The 15,398-nt window shown below is 44.1% G+C and overlaps 2 protein-coding genes across 5 annotated transcripts in view; one reads left to right on the top strand and one right to left on the bottom strand.

Moving 5' to 3' along the window:
• Nucleotides 1-9,567, bottom strand: part of CBX5 (chromobox 5) — a 38,645-nt gene extending 29,078 nt beyond the window's left edge. For both annotated transcript variants that reach the window (XM_021713658.1, XM_008060589.1), the window contains exon 1: nucleotides 9,433-9,567. The gene's annotated coding sequence lies outside the window, so the exon portion shown is untranslated. The remainder of the gene's footprint in view (nucleotides 1-9,432) is intronic.
• Nucleotides 9,568-10,022: 455 nt separating this feature from the next.
• On the top strand, nucleotides 10,023-14,798 carry HNRNPA1 (heterogeneous nuclear ribonucleoprotein A1). 3 transcript variants are annotated; one of them, XM_021713662.1, is made up of 11 exons: nucleotides 10,023-10,246; nucleotides 10,784-10,900; nucleotides 11,190-11,336; nucleotides 11,461-11,671; nucleotides 11,765-11,857; nucleotides 11,943-12,035; nucleotides 12,336-12,410; nucleotides 12,615-12,764; nucleotides 13,331-13,486; nucleotides 13,793-13,847; nucleotides 14,091-14,790. In XM_021713662.1, coding segments are annotated over exons 1-11 (1,113 nt in total). In that variant the 5' UTR covers nucleotides 10,023-10,231; the 3' UTR covers nucleotides 14,092-14,790. The 3 variants fall into 3 exon arrangements, with proteins under 3 accessions (XP_021569337.1, XP_008058779.1, XP_021569338.1); XM_008060588.2 differs by lacking the exon at nucleotides 12,615-12,764 and having other exon boundaries at nucleotides 13,793-13,858; nucleotides 14,093-14,798; XM_021713663.1 differs by lacking the exon at nucleotides 12,615-12,764 and having other exon boundaries at nucleotides 13,793-13,853; nucleotides 14,093-14,790.
• The last annotated feature ends 600 nt before the right edge of the window (nucleotides 14,799-15,398 follow it).

Below are 15,398 nucleotides of genomic sequence, written 5' to 3'. Positions count from 1 at the left end.
TAAATCAAAAAATCAGCTGGGCATGGTAGCGCATGCCTGTAATTCCGGCTACTTGGAAGGCTGAGGCGGAAGAATCACCGGAGCACAGCAGGTCGAGGCTGTGGTGGCCGGGAGCGGCCACTGCACTCCAGTCTGGGTGACAGAGTGAGACTCCAACTCAAAAAAAAATAAAATAAAATAAAATAAAAAATAAATGTCAATTATATCATGTTAGTTGATGGTTTTGCTCAAGTTTTCTTCTTTTTTAAAGAAAATATAGTTTATTTAAAAGTAAATGAGAAACAGAGAGAGAGTAGACTCATCTCCCCAAGATGGGGGAGGGGGTCAAAGACAGAAAGCATGGCGCTAGCCACAGCTCAAAGAGCACATGGCCTCATCAGAGTCTAGCAAGGCAATGGCCTTGTTCAAGTCTTCTATTTCCTGTCTGTTTGTATCAATTACTGAGAAGTACTGAAATCTCCAAATATAGTTACAGGTGTCTGTTATTTCATTTATTTTTTTCTTTGTGTATCTTGAAGATTTATTATTAGCTATAAAAACATTTAGGATTATGTCCTCTTGATGAACTGACTCCTTTATTACATAACCTGATATTCCTTATTTGTCCTACCTACCTCATAGGTCTATTATGGAAAAATAATAGGAAAATACTTTGAAAAATATATAGGAAACAGAAGGCAAAATGTTTGATAACAGAGGAAGTAAAAAAACTTTAATGAATTTTCTTTATTATCTGTAAACTTTATCTATGCTTGTCTCCAACTACTCATATAAATGAGATTTGCCTATGTTTTATCAGATCTTTAGACATAATTTACTGTTGTGAAATATTGAACAAATTAGCAGTATATTACCCTCCACAACTCCCTGTGAGGTGAGTCGTACTGATTTAGGGATGAGAAACAAGGCACACAGAGTTCATGGATTTGCCTCAGAAACCAAACTTAAGATTTCCCAGTCTGTTAGTTGACCTCTTTAGCACAGGGCATTTTATTCCGACATAATTATGCCCGCTGGCTCAGATATCAACTTGCTTTATTCTAAGAAACATAGATTACAATCAGAGAAATACTTGAATTCAATTTGGTTCCTCCTCTCCACAGAAGAAATAAATAACAAGTGTGTTATAAAACTTGATCTTGAAGCAGTCCTTTCAAGTACACCATCTCCAGCTCATGCCTTCTAGTGTCCTAGTGGCAGTAAAGTGTGATGGAACAGATACACACTAAGTCTGAAGATTAAGAGTCTGAAGATTAAGATTGCATATGAAAATTTTTACTCTGTCCATGACCTAGTTTTTGGTAGAGAAAACCTGTCAATATTTAATTTTTATGAACTACTATTACTGGAAAGAAAACCCAACTACAGTATCCACAGTCTCACTAGAATGAGTGAAAATGGCCCAGTTTGTCCATTACTACATCCTTCATAGAAAACCTTTCAACAAATCAACGAGTACATCCTATGCTAATAGTTCAAGGAGCTGACAGTGACCCAACAACTCAGTCTCCTGTTCCTCAGGTCCTAGGGAAGAACACAGGACTATACAGGTTCAAAATGTTAAAATCTGGGATGCTTTATTTTAATTTAAAATAATTGAGCTAGACACAGGGGCTCATGCCTTTAATCCCAGCACTGTGGGAGGTCAGTGCGGGAGGACTGCTTGGGTCCAGGAGTTCAAGAGCAGCCTGGACAATAAGATCATATCTCTACAAAAATTAAAAAATTAGCTGGGCATAGTGGGGCACACCTGCAATCCCAGCTATTCAAGAGGCTGAAGTGGAAGGACCTCCTGAGTCCAGGAGTTGAAGCTGCAGTGAGCCATGATTGTGCCACTGCCCTGCAGCCTAGGCAACAGAGTGAAATCCTAACTCAAAAATAAATAGACTTAAAAAACAAATTCCAAGATGACTTTGGAGTTATAGGTCTAGAATGCTGTTAGCTATCACTTATGCAACTTGTTCCACATCAGATGAAGAAACTAAGGCGCAAAGAGGGCAGATGGCTCACCCACAGTCATACCACTAGTTAACGACAGAAGTGGGACAAGAACCCAGATTTCATAGTCTTTTATTTTTCATCTGCCTTTTGTTTTTTTGAGTGAGAATCTCAACCCGTGGGCTCAGGCAATCCTCTCACCTCCACCTCCCGAAGTACAGGGATTACAGGTGTCAACTACTGTGCCCAGTTTTATTTTGGAGTGGGGGGGGGTCTCACTGTGTCACCCAGGTTGGCACAATCTTTTGTAGAGGCCAGTTTTGAACTCCTGGGTTCAAGTGATCCTCCTGCCTAGACCTCCCAAAGTGCTGGGATTACAGGTGTTAGCCACTATACCCAACCTGTCTTTAATTTTTAAAAATGTTTTGTTTTTTAAATTAGGTCAACTCTATTTGGGTAAGGGTTAGGGTATAGTGGTCAAGTGGTGTTTACCCCTCCCCCAATAAAGAGATTCACATGCTAATCCCTTGAACTTGTGAATATTAGCATAATAGCAAAAGATGTGATTAAAAGACATGAGAAATTTATCCCAGTTTATCCAAGTGGGCCTTAAGTGCAATCACCTGTATCCTTATGAGAGTGAGGCAGAGGGAGTTGAAACACACTCAAATAAAACAATGTGGAAACAGAGCAGAGAGAGATGAGGCCATAAGCAAAGGAATACTGACCACCATCAGAAGCTTGAAGAGGCAAGGGACATAATTTCCCCTGGAGCTTCCAGAGAGGATGCAACACCTTGACTGCCGACTTCTGGCCTCCAGAATTGTGAGAATAAATTCCTCGTTTGGTGAGGCTCTGTAATCCCAGCACTTTGAGAGGCCAAGACGAGTGGAGTGCCTGAGCAGGCAGGTTCAACACCAATCCGGGCAAATTGGCCAGACCTCATTCAACAATAAAATAAAACATTAGCCAGGTGTGGTAGCGCATACCTATGGTTCCGGCTACTCGGAAGGATCGCCAGAGCCCAGCAGGTTGACACTAGGGTGGCCATGAGCGTGCCACCGCACTCCAGCCCGGGCAACGGAGACTCCAACTCAAAAAAAAAAAAAAATTCCTCTTGTTTTAATCTACCAAGTCTGTGGTAATTGTTATAGCAGTCACAGGAAACTAATACACATGGAACTTAAAATCATAAACTGGATATATATTAAAAAACCAGTTACTAATCAAAAAAGATTTGTCCTTCAGGGCTGGGCACAGTGGCTCACACCTGTTAATCCCAGCACTTTGGTAGGCAGAGGCAGGAGGATGGCTTGAGTCCAGGAATTTGAGACTAGTCTGGTCAACAAAGTGAGACCCTGTCTCTACAAAAAATAGAAAAATTAGCCAGTCATGGTGGTGGGTGCCTATATTCCCAGCTACTCAAAAGGCTTAGGCGGAAGGATAGCTTCACACCTGGAGCTTAAGACTGTGGTGAGTTGTGATTGTGCCATTGCCTTCCAACCTGGGAGACAAGAGTAAAAACCCTAGCTAAAAAAAAAAAAAAAAAAAAAAAAGTGCTTCAAGTAACCCAAAGAATGCCTGTAACACCTTTAATCTCTCATTTCAAAGGGTAAAATGAGGCAACCACAGGATACTATTTGCCCAAAAATAAACTGGCAGACCTGAGAAGACAAACTCAGAAAGGTCTAATATTTACATAGCTGCTAACAAGAACAGTGTAGGTTTTTCCACAAACATGTTAGTTGGTAGAGCTCCTGGACAGACTAAACACAGGCAGCAGTTGTCACTGTGGGTGTTCTTCAGCATAAGTGTAAAGCTGTCATCAGAAATGAATATGCGGCTTCGAATGGCTTACAGAAATCCAACAAATCTGCATCTTGGACTCTGCACAAGCAACTCTTCTCAGGATGACCTGGACTCCTTCCTATTAATACAACGATCAGTTAAAATCATCTTCTATAAGCAAGGAAGAAAAAGAAAAGTTTACATTGGGAGAAAAAGATTATTGTCCATAGTCCAAGTTCATGAATAATGGATGTATGAATAGCCATACTGGCTGAGTCAATTGGTCTCTAGCGCTGTAATTTATTACTTTCTAAATCAATATCCATAACATAGCTTTAGGCCCAATTTCATGTAAGGTAAATGGAAATAAAAAAACAAACCAAGTAAAAGATAAAATAGAGGCCAGAAATGCTTTTAAATGGGCTATGCCAATAAGATATGAAAATTATGTTATGCAGTTACATAAGATACCTTAACAGAAGTAAAGACTCATTAGCCCCCTTTCACTCTTTTCTACAGTACTGTTAAGGGCTCTGAGAATCTCTAAAACTTTCCTAGCCATATAAAAATCCAATTACTTCAGATGTATGTTCTTTCTTTCTCCAACTATCAACCTGCTCACCTACTACCCAGATAGCAGTTTTCTACTTTTTAGACAGACCAGTGAAGACATGTTATTTTCCTTTTTAGATCTGGTTGCAATGGTATGTCTTTAAGGTCTCAGCACAAGTAGTATAACTTTTCAAACAGAGGCCCAACCCTTTGCATTATTATTTATTTTAGTTGGAGTCTCACTCTGTTACCCAGGCTGGAGTGCAATAGCACGCTCGTGGCCACAACAGCCTCAGCCCACTGGACTCAGGCGATCCTTCTGCCTCAGTCTTCCAAGCAGCTGGAACCACCGGCATGCACCACCATGACTGGCTAATTTTTTTTTTTTATTTACTGTAGAGATGAGGTCTCACCAAGTTGCCCAGGCTGGTCTCGAACCCGTGGGCTCAGACAATCCTCTCACCTCCACCTCCCAAAATGCTGGGATTTCGGGCATAAGCCACCACACCTGGCACTTTGTATTATTAAGAGTAGTATAAGTTAACAAGCAACCAGGTTCTCCAAAGGCAAAAAATAAATCTAAATTTACAATGTCCAATGTGATAGTCTCAGAATTTCAATGAAAAATTACCCACTAAAATTTCCCTACCAGAGGCCAGCACAGTGGCTCATTCCTATAATCCTAGCACTTTGGGTAGCCAAGGTGGGAGGATTGCTTGAGCCCAGAAATTCAAGACCAGTCCTAGGCAACTTAGTGAGACTTCGTCTCCACACAGATAAAAACCAAAAAATTAGTCAGGCATGGTGTTGCATCCCTGCAGTCCCAGCTACTCAGGAGGTTGACGCAGGAGGATCACTTAAGCCCAGGAGATTGAGGCTGTGGTGAACCATGATCGTGCCACTGTACTCCAACCTGGGAGACAGAATGAGATGCCAACTTAAAAAAAGAAAACATTTTCCTACCAAAGAGAAAAGTTCAACATAACTATTAACTATCACATTGGAAGAAACCTCACAATAAAACAAGCAACTTTTACATGCATACCACAGTAAACTAGAAAGTCTCTAGCTGAGCTCGGTGGCTCAACCTGTAATCCCGTGCCTTTGGGAGGCTGAGGTGAGTGGATTGCCTGAGCCCGCGGATTCAAGACCCGCCTGGGCAGTGAGACCTCATCTCTACAATAAATCAAAAAATAAGCCGGGCGTGGTAGCGCACGCCTGTAGTTCCAGCTACTTGGAAGGCTGAGGCAGAAGTATCACCGGAGCCCAGCGGGTCGAAGCTGCGGTGACCAGGAGCGGCCACTGCACTCCAGTCTGGGCAACAGAGTGAGACTCCAACTCAAAAAAAAAAGAAAGTCTCAAGTTCAGGTCCTATAATCTTTCAAAGTAAAATACATCAGTGGAACACCAAAAAAGAGGTCACTAATTAATCTGTTTACACACATGCTCCTTGAATTATGGGGTTATGTCCCGATAAACCACCTATGCTAAGTTGAAAATATTATAAATCAAAAATGCATTTAATACACCTAAACTTCCAATCATCACAGCTTAGCCTAACCTGCCTTAAATGTGCTCAGAACACACTAGCCTACAGTTGGGCAAAACTATCTAACGCAAAGCTTATTTTATAACAAAGTGTTGAATATCTCATGTAATGTATTGAATACAGTAACTAGAAGCGAAAAACAGAATGGCTGTATGGGTTCTTGAACTACACATTCTACTGAATGCAAACTGCTTTTGCACAACTGTAAAGCTGAAAAATCCTAAGTCTAACCATCACAAAGTAGGGACCATCTGTACAAGTAGCTGGGACTGGAGAGAGAATCAACTCAGAGGATAACATAAAGAAGGATGATTTGGGGCCCGACTCAGTGGCTCAGCCTGTAATCCCAGGACTTTAGGAGGCCAAGGTGAGTAGATTGCCTGAGTGCGCGGGTTCAAGACCAGCCAGGGCAACTTAGCGAGCCCTTGACTCTACAATAAATAAAAAAAAATTGGCCGAGCATGGTAAAGCACGTCTGTAGTGCCAGCTACTTGGAAGGCTGAGGCAGAAGGATCACCAGAGCCCAGAAGGTGAATGCTGGGGTGGCTATGAGTGTGCCACTACACTCCTGCCTGGGCAATGAAGTGAGATTCCAACTCAAAAAAAAGAAAGGATGATTTGGCTACCTATTCTTCAAACCAGTGTTGTCATTCCCCCACCAAATCTCAGGTCTATAACCAACTGTGAAATCAGTTCAGTGGAAACTGACCTGGTTTAAGAAAATAAGGCCTGATGCAGTGGCTCACGTCTATAATCCCAGCACTTTGGGAGGTGGAGGCAAGAGGATTGCTGAGTCCTGGGGTCCGAGACCAGCCTGGGCAACTTGGCAAGACTTCACCTCCAATAAATCAAAAAATTAGCCGGGCATGGTGACACATGGGCCTGTGGTTCCAGTTACTTGGAAGGTTGAGGTGGATCACCTGAGCTCAGCAGGTTGAGGCTGCAGTGGCCATGAGCAAGCCACTGCACTCCAGCCCAGGCAACAGTGAGACTCCAACTCAAAAAAAAAAAAAAAAAAAAAAAAAAAGAAAACAGTAAGAAGTAGTAAAAACCTTAATACAAATTTTCCTTTTATCCAACAGAATAATCAATTCGACATCTGAGATAAACATTAGGATTTAATGATCCATTTACCAAGGCCACTTTCTAAACACTTCACCCATCTTTCTCTACTTTTACCTATTTTCCAATTGGCAAAATAAAGAATTTTCAAGAGATACTAAAGTCTAGCATTTTATTTGTTTTTGAGGTGAGTCTAACCCTGTCACCCAAGCTGGAGTGCAGTGTGGCACATTCATAGCTCACCACAGCCCTGACTTCTTGGCTCAAGCAGTCCTCCTGCCTCAGTCTCCCAAGTAGCTGGGACTACAGGCCCATGCTACCTCACTGGCCATTCTCTAGCTTTTTTTTTTTTTTTTCTTGAGTCGGAGTTTCTCTGTTGCTCAGCTTTCCCAATAGCTGGAACTACAGGCATGCATCACCACACCCGGCTAATTGTTCCTGATTTATTGTAGAGATGCGGTCTTGCCAAGTTGCCCAGGCTGGTCTCAAACCCTTGAGCTCAGGCAATCCTCTTACCTCTGCCTCCCAAAGTGCTGGGATTGTAGATGTGAGCCAGGGCACTCGGCCAGATGAAAGGTTTTCAACTGAGGAAGATTTTACCCCTTTCTTCCCCCTCGAAACTTAGCAATGTCTGGAGACATTTGAATTGTCACAAATGAGGGTGTGGGAAGAGATGAGATGCTACTGGCATCTATCGGGTAGAGGTTAGGAATGCTGCTAAACATTTTATAACGCACAGATGCACAGGAAACCCCCCCAAAGAATTATATGGTTCAAAATACCAATAGTGCTGAGGTTGAGAAACCCTGCTGGAGACCAACATATACCTTTCAAACCTAAATAAATCCAGTACAGATACCCTTATTCTGTATCACTTTAGTTCCTAGAAGCACGGCAACTTCATTACTAGCATACCTACAAATAGGTTTATAGCCGGGTAGAAGATACAGGTTTATCCTGTTGCCAGTGGCAGGTAACATGGAAATCTCTCCTTTGTTCATGAGACACTTAACTAAAATAATCCCTTTTGTACAGTCTGAAAGGTCTCTAATAAGTGTACTTCATATGTAGTCGATTTCATTACAGTATTTAATATTTCCCTTGACCCTACATAAATCAGTGAACAATAAAGCAGCAAGACTCTGATACAGCCAAGATGCAATGAAAATTTATTTATTTTTCCAAAAGGTCCTGGGGTATGCAGAGCGGGCATTACCAATAGGAGACAGCCTGCATGTAAAATACACTTTGAAAGAATTCTAATCAAAAGATCAAGAAGAATAATAATCCTGGTGATGGAGGAGTCTTCTGCTTCCAAAACCCTAAGTACCACCCTCCTAATGCAACTTCCTTTTTACCCAGTCAGACATCCTCAAGGAACAGCAGAAGAAGTGGCTTGGAAAATCTTTAATGGCTTAGAGAGAGAGAGAAACAGAGACAGAGAGACTGAGAGACAGAGAGAGAGGGGGGAGAGAGAGACGACAACGAAAGCATTGCGGACATAGTTAACATAAGAGAAGGGGGGGTGGTAAGTACGTGATTACGACCAGGGACAGACAAAAAAAAAAGACTTCATTTTTAATTCAGTTTTAATCACAAAGTAGCATCTCTGCAAAGATTGAAACACTGCAGACCAAGCCTCCGTCGAGCCTACTGTGGCCCTAGAACTGACATGTTTTGGTGTGCAGCTTTCCAAAACTTTTCCTAGGGGTCTGCAAGCGCAGCTGTCTGTCCGTGGAAGCACACGTGGTGACGACGACGATGGAGACACGCTCGGGCGCCTTTCCGCGGCAGCACAGAGGGGGGTATCCCATGCGTGCTAACACGGCAACAGCCGTCCTAGAGATGGGGGCTCCCCCCCGAAACTTGGGGTGGTGGGCAGAAACGCCCAATTCGAGGCATCCCGTTGCAGGCTGACGCGTCCCCAGGCAGGAGGCGCGCGAGACCGAGGCCTCGGGGATCCCTGGATGAGTCGCCAAGGATCACAATAAACAAAACAAAAACGCCCACCCTCCCACGCCATCACGGCCACGGAACCCCCGGCCTCGCGGCCCCAAGTCGGACACCTCGCTCTTGCGGCGAGCCGATTGGACGACCGCCCTGAGCGCTTTCCTCAGGCTGTCCGCCTACTGGCTCCCGCTTTGGTCCATCCATTGAACCGCCCGACTCCCGCTTTCCCCATTGGAGTCGAACCGCGGCCTGCCCAACCTACCGCGCGCTTCGCGCTCACTGGCTCCGGGAGACGCTGCTCAGGGAGGAAAAGCCCGCCTCCCGCATTCCGATGGCCCAAGCGCCGATCACTCGGCACCGCAGGGCAGACCTCATTGGCCCGCGCCCACGTCAGTCAAATTCTTCGGCGGCACCGCTCCAAAGAGCCTACGGGGACGAAATATCCCGCCCACTGTTCTTCTATTGGCTGGCCCGACCCACCGTTGCCCCTTCACTATCCCCCACCCCGCTGTCCATTCATTTCACACAATAACGGGCCCGAATGGAGTCGCTTCAAGACCTCGTATGGGTAGATAAGACTGTCTGCCACTTACCCGGGATCAAAAGTGATCACTCACGCTAACGTCCGCCCTGTTCCTCTATGGTGAGGCCGCGCCACAAGCCACCGCTGCCGCCGCCTTCTGCGCAACGCCAACCGCCCGCCAAAACGGATCCTTCCCTGCGCCTGCGCAACCAATCCCGGGATCGGACACTTTCTCCGCCCATTGCGCATGCGCAAAACAGGACAGAACTCCCGCCACCACGCAAGCGCTGTAGGTTCGTTCACCCTCTCTTGCCCGCCATTTCACGTGTTCCAAGCGGCAGGCGGAACTTCCTAATGCGCCTGCGCAAACTCGCCATTTTACTACACATGCGCTCAACAGGTGGTCGTTGGAAAAAAATAATTGTCGCAAACTAAATACTTTTCTAATGCATATTATTAATAATGCTTTGCCAAGAGAGATGGATGTAACATTTTGGCGTGGACGTTAAACACGCATTTAAAAACCCTAGGTAGATTTAAATATGAAGGATTGGTCAGCTAGCCAATCAGACTTGTTAAGAATAACATCACTCGGAAACCAATGACTTCCAAGGGGCGGAGACTGCTTAGAACGCCCAAACGGATGACGTCGAATAGCAGTGTGGCAACACCAGCCAATGGTAGGGGGAAGCGATTTCAAGTAGCCAATGACAGCTAGGAGGAGGCGGAGTCAACCAATGCCGAAAGCGAAGGGGCGGGATAAAAGAGAGGCCGAAGGTAGGCTGGCAGATACGTTCGTTAGCTTACTCCTTTCTGCCCGTGGACACCGCTGAGGAAGCATCGCTAAAGTCTCTCTCCCTGCCGCCGTCATGTCTAAGTCAGAGGTGGGTTAGACGCTTTTTGCCACTTGAACTTGTTCCCCTCCCATTCCTGAACTCGATAGGATGTAGCTTGGTTTCGTAGCTTCGCCCAGCCCATTCGACAGTTCCTCCGGTCTCTATCAAGGCCTACCCCTCCCAAAGTTCAAGTCGCCATTTTGTCCTCTTCGTCGCCATGAGGCCGCTGTCCGCCGAACGTTAGTGATCTCGCAGGGCTTGTTACTCGTGGCAGAATTGTTAGACCACATTCGGTCTCTTTTTCTGCCTAGTCTCGGCGAGCGAGTTTCTTAAAGAGCTATTCGCTCCTTTTCGGCGATGCACCCTTCCCACCCGGGCCTTTTGTTGCGCGTGCGTCGGAAGGAAAGGGGGACGCATGCGCTTGCGGCTTCCTGGCGGCTCCAGCTCCCCCTAGGCCTCCACCTATCTCGAGCAGCACGTGGCCGCTGGCCACCCGAACGAACAATAAGTGCCCGGGACTTCGGTGTGTAGTTGGTCCCTTCAATGAGCAGTTGTCCCCACTGAACCCTTTCTTCTCTTCTCTAGTCCCCTAAGGAGCCCGAACAGCTGCGGAAGCTCTTCATCGGAGGGCTGAGCTTCGAAACCACCGACGAGAGCCTGAGGAGCCATTTTGAGCAATGGGGAACGCTCACAGACTGCGTGGTGAGGCTCGGGAGGGACAAAGGTGGTGGAATGAGTGGCTCTCCTCGGGGCCTCTGAGTGCAGGTCCTGACGGAATGCTTGGGGAGGTTGCTAGGGGATTGTAACTTGAGGCCCTCGCGCACAGGAACTTGTTGCTTTGCCTTCTGACTATGAGAGCCCTGTCTGAAGTCTAGGGTAGGGAAAAACCAAAGAGCTGGTAGAGCATTTTCTGGTGCCCTGTTCGAGGTTGTAATGACAAGGAGCATCCAGGATCAGGCTGTGTGTTTAAGAGAGTTCACATTGTTCTCAGGTAATGAGAGACCCGAACACCAAGCGCTCCAGGGGCTTTGGGTTTGTCACGTATGCCACTGTGGAGGAGGTGGACGCAGCCATGAATGCGAGGCCCCACAAGGTGGACGGAAGAGTTGTGGAACCAAAGAGAGCTGTTTCGAGGGAGGTGAGTGCTTCCCTTATTCTTTGGAGATGTGCTGCCAACGGACCTCATTTGGCAGTATTCTGAGCTTTTGGAGATTCATGATTTCCAAATAGGTGGCTTTATAAGTTTTTTTTCTTCCTGTTAGGATTCTCAAAGACCAGGTGCCCACTTAACTGTGAAAAAGATATTTGTTGGTGGCATTAAAGAAGATACTGAAGAACATCACCTAAGAGATTATTTTGAACAGTACGGGAAAATTGAAGTGATTGAAATCATGACTGACCGAGGCAGTGGCAAGAAAAGGGGATTTGCCTTCGTAACCTTTGACGACCATGACTCCGTGGATAAAATTGTCAGTAAGTATCAGGTGACTAGCATCTACAGAGGGTTCCAGAATTCATATGGTATAGATCCTAAGATACGTTCTGTTTATCGTCCAAATTTTGTAGTTCAGAAATACCATACTGTGAATGGCCACAACTGTGAAGTAAGGAAAGCCCTGTCAAAGCAAGAGATGGCTAGTGCTTCATCCAGCCAAAGAGGTAAGTTTGCTAGTTCACTAAACTTGAAAGTTAACTTTGAGTTATTTCAATATGAGTGATTTAATATTTGAACTTACCTCTTAAGGTCGAAGTGGTTCTGGAAACTTCGGCGGTGGTCGTGGTGGTGGTTTCGGTGGGAATGACAACTTTGGTCGTGGAGGAAACTTCAGTGGTCGAGGTACGTGTGGTTAACCAAGGCTTACAAAGAACTAGCAGCTTGTGATTTGGTTTCCCTGCATGATTTTTCCCTTATGTAGCCTATAGTAGCAACATGTAACACTGGCCTACATTTCCAAAATTATCTGTCAATTAGCTTAAACTTTTTATTTACTCTAAATGTAGTTCTGACTTGTCACTAACCAGAAGTTAATGTCTTTGGTATGGATATCATTGTGCAGTATAAGACATGCTTCCAGAATGTCACACAGATGCAATTCATGTGCTTCAAACTTAACTTTGAAATTTTGCTTTCTTCCAGGTGGCTTTGGAGGCAGTCGTGGTGGTGGTGGATATGGTGGCAGTGGGGATGGCTATAATGGATTTGGTAATGATGGTAAGTTTTTTAAGGAATGCATAGATAAAAATTCCTGGCAACCTGTATAATTAGAATAGGCTAGTAGAAACTAAAACCATAGTGCATGACAAGCTCAGCTTGGCCCATAACCCGCATGCTGTGAGCAGGCCCTTGGTCATTACACTGCACAAGTTTCTTTTGTTAAGTACTTTTGTCTTATTGAGAAGAATTGTATTCTTGTAGGTGGTTATGGAGGAGGCGGCCCTGGTTACTCTGGAGGAAGCAGAGGCTATGGAAGTGGTGGACAGGGTTATGGAAACCAGGGCAGTGGCTATGGCGGGAGTGGCAGCTATGACAGCTGTAACAGCGGAGGCGCCTTTGGCGGTGGTAGTGGTAGGTATCCAGTGATGCAGGTACTTGGTGTGAGAGCTAGATTAGCCTTTCAGAGAGTAAGACCATGCTGGGTCTTAAAGCGTGTGGTACATTGCATGGTATATAGAAAATAGTGGACTTGCTATGCTACCTCCTCCTAGCTTTAAGCTGGGGCCGCCTCACTCCCAAATCAGTATAGATAGATGATAGATAAGTGGATGTGGTGCCTTCACTTGCGTTAGGTTAGCATGGCAGGATTTAGCGTCAACTCCTTTGGGACCTTAGGCATTTGGTTGATATATCCAAGAAACAAGTGTTTGCAGTGGCCATGGGTCCATAAAAGGCCTCCAATGCTGGAAGGCATACTTGTGCCACTATGAGAAACTCTTGTCACAGTGAGTGAGTTTGTTTTCTTAATTACTGGATTATTCAACTGAATGCCTTTTCCCAGAGAATGAAATACAAAGAATTGGAGCCACTGTAGTTTTGGAGAAAGGCAGCAGATAATACAGCCTTCCTTTATTTTGAACCCTGAGCAGTTGGGAATTACTGTCTTCCTCGTGTAACAAAGTCCTTTCTATTCCTAGGAAGCAATTTTGGAGGTGGTGGAAGTTACAATGATTTTGGCAATTACAACAATCAGTCTTCAAATTTTGGACCCATGAAGGGGGGGAACTTTGGAGGCAGAAGCTCTGGCCCCTATGGTGGTGGAGGCCAATACTTTGCCAAACCACGAAACCAAGGTATAGTCTATGTGTACTATTGAATGGTATCAATATTAAGTGTATTTATTTATAACTAGCGCTGGTAAGAGATGGATTTGCCCTTCAAAGAGGAATATGTGCAATAAAAAACACAGTTTAAAACCTTCCCAAAGAAGTGATTGGAAAAATCATGTGATCTCTTTATAATATACTCCCTTTAAGCGGGGGGCATTTTTAAATGGCCAGATTCTAAAAACTTTATGGAGTAGTTCATTGCCTCAGATATAAAAACGTTACTATTAATACTGACAGTTCCCAACCTTAAAAGGTGAATTTTATTCTCAGGTGGCTATGGTGGTTCCAGTAGCAGCAGTAGCTATGGAAGTGGCAGAAGATTTTAATTACTGCCAGGTAAGTAAACATCTTTTTGTATGTTAGCATAATTTTTTAAATTGCTGATGAACCCAGTAACCCTAATGTAGATGAGCAGTGCAACGTAGTTAACATTGTAATTGCAGTAAAATTGTGGATATTAAGTTAATAATCAGATCAGCAAAATTTGTGGGAAACAAAACTTGCTATTGGATTGTAGCCTTGAGTCTTAATGTGTTTAGATTAACAACTTTATTCCATATTGTTCAACAGGAAACAAAGCTTAGCAGGAGAGGAGAGCCAGAGAAGTGACAGGGAAGCTACAGGTTACAACAGATTTGTGAACTCAGCCAAGCACAGTGGTGGCAGGGCCTAGCTGCTACAAAGAAGACATGTTTAGACAATACTCATGTGTATGGGCAAAACACTCGAGGACTGTGTTTGTGACTAATTGTATAACAGGTTATTTTAGTTTCCGTTCTGTGGAAAGTGTAAAGCATTCCAATAAAGGGTTTTAAATGTAGATTTTTTTTTTGCACCCATGCTGTTGATTGCTAAATGTAATAGTCTGATCATGACGCTGAATAAATGTGTCTTTTTAAAAAATGTGCTGTGTAAAGTTAGTCTACTCTGAAGCCATCTTGGTAAACTTTCCCAACAGTGTTGGAGTTAGAATTCCTTTAGGGTGATGCCAGGTTCTATTGGAATTTATTTACAACCTGCTTGGGTAGAGAAGCCATTGTCTTCAGAAACCTTGGTGTAGTTGAACTGACAGTTAACTGTTGTGGCCTAAAGTTCACCATTAAAAGGGGTCACCCAAGCAAAATCATGGAATTATTGGTTATAAAGATAATTGTTGGCACATCCTATGCAATATATCTAAATTGAATAATGGTACCAGATAAAATTATAGATGGGAATGAAGCTTGTGTATCCATTATCATGTGTAATCAATAAACGATTTAATTCTCGAATGAAATGACAACTGTATGGATTTGAGACTGGCAGAGATTTGGACTTTCCCTACCCACTACCCCTGATAATGTTGAATCCTATCACAATTCAAGTTCAAAGCTCTGCCAGAGACTAGAAACTAGTTACTGGCTAATGCCACCACATAACTCAGACTAGAAGTGTTTGGAAGGCCTTTCTAAAATGAACAGCACCGGTAGGAATTTTAACGAACATGAAGACAGGTTTAACATTAAAGGAAAACTGCAGTTTTGCTGGGTTCTGGTTGGGTGGGTCTTCAGAGGCTTCTAGGATAACAGTAGTTAATTTGGAAGAGAAATCTCCAGAGATAGGAGTAACCACATCCTTTGCTATAATTTTGTGTTAACTGCAGTTTTCCTTTATAAGATTACACAACCATCCTTAAGTGTTAATTGTATAGAAAATGATTTCTAGACCTTTTAACATCTAATATCCAACAATTGTTATGGTTCTTTGAGCCTTACCTTTGATACCCTCTTAATTTCAGTACTATTGTACCTAGTAGCATAGAGATGTTCATCAATAGGACTGTATAATTCCATCCCATGGGTGTGTTACTTGGAGATTTGGGGAGGAGGGTGGGGGA

This window comes from Carlito syrichta, unplaced genomic scaffold, assembly GCF_000164805.1.
Source record: "Carlito syrichta isolate Samal-C Ts95f unplaced genomic scaffold, Tarsius_syrichta-2.0.1 Scaffold304656, whole genome shotgun sequence".
NCBI lineage: Eukaryota > Metazoa > Chordata > Mammalia > Primates > Tarsiidae > Carlito > Carlito syrichta.
The sequence above is the reverse complement of the archived record's forward strand: the minus strand, read 5'-3'. Positions and strand labels throughout refer to the sequence as shown.

What these genes read in the sequence shown, in the direction of transcription:
- HNRNPA1 (XM_021713662.1), top strand. An exon ending in TGCTTCATCCAGCCAAAGAG is followed by an intron (nt 11,858 to 11,942) that starts GTAAGTTTGCTA and finishes TTACCTCTTAAG; the next exon opens with GTCGAAGTGGTTCTGGAAAC. An exon ending in AGGAAACTTCAGTGGTCGAG is followed by an intron (nt 12,036 to 12,335) that starts GTACGTGTGGTT and finishes GCTTTCTTCCAG; the next exon opens with GTGGCTTTGGAGGCAGTCGT.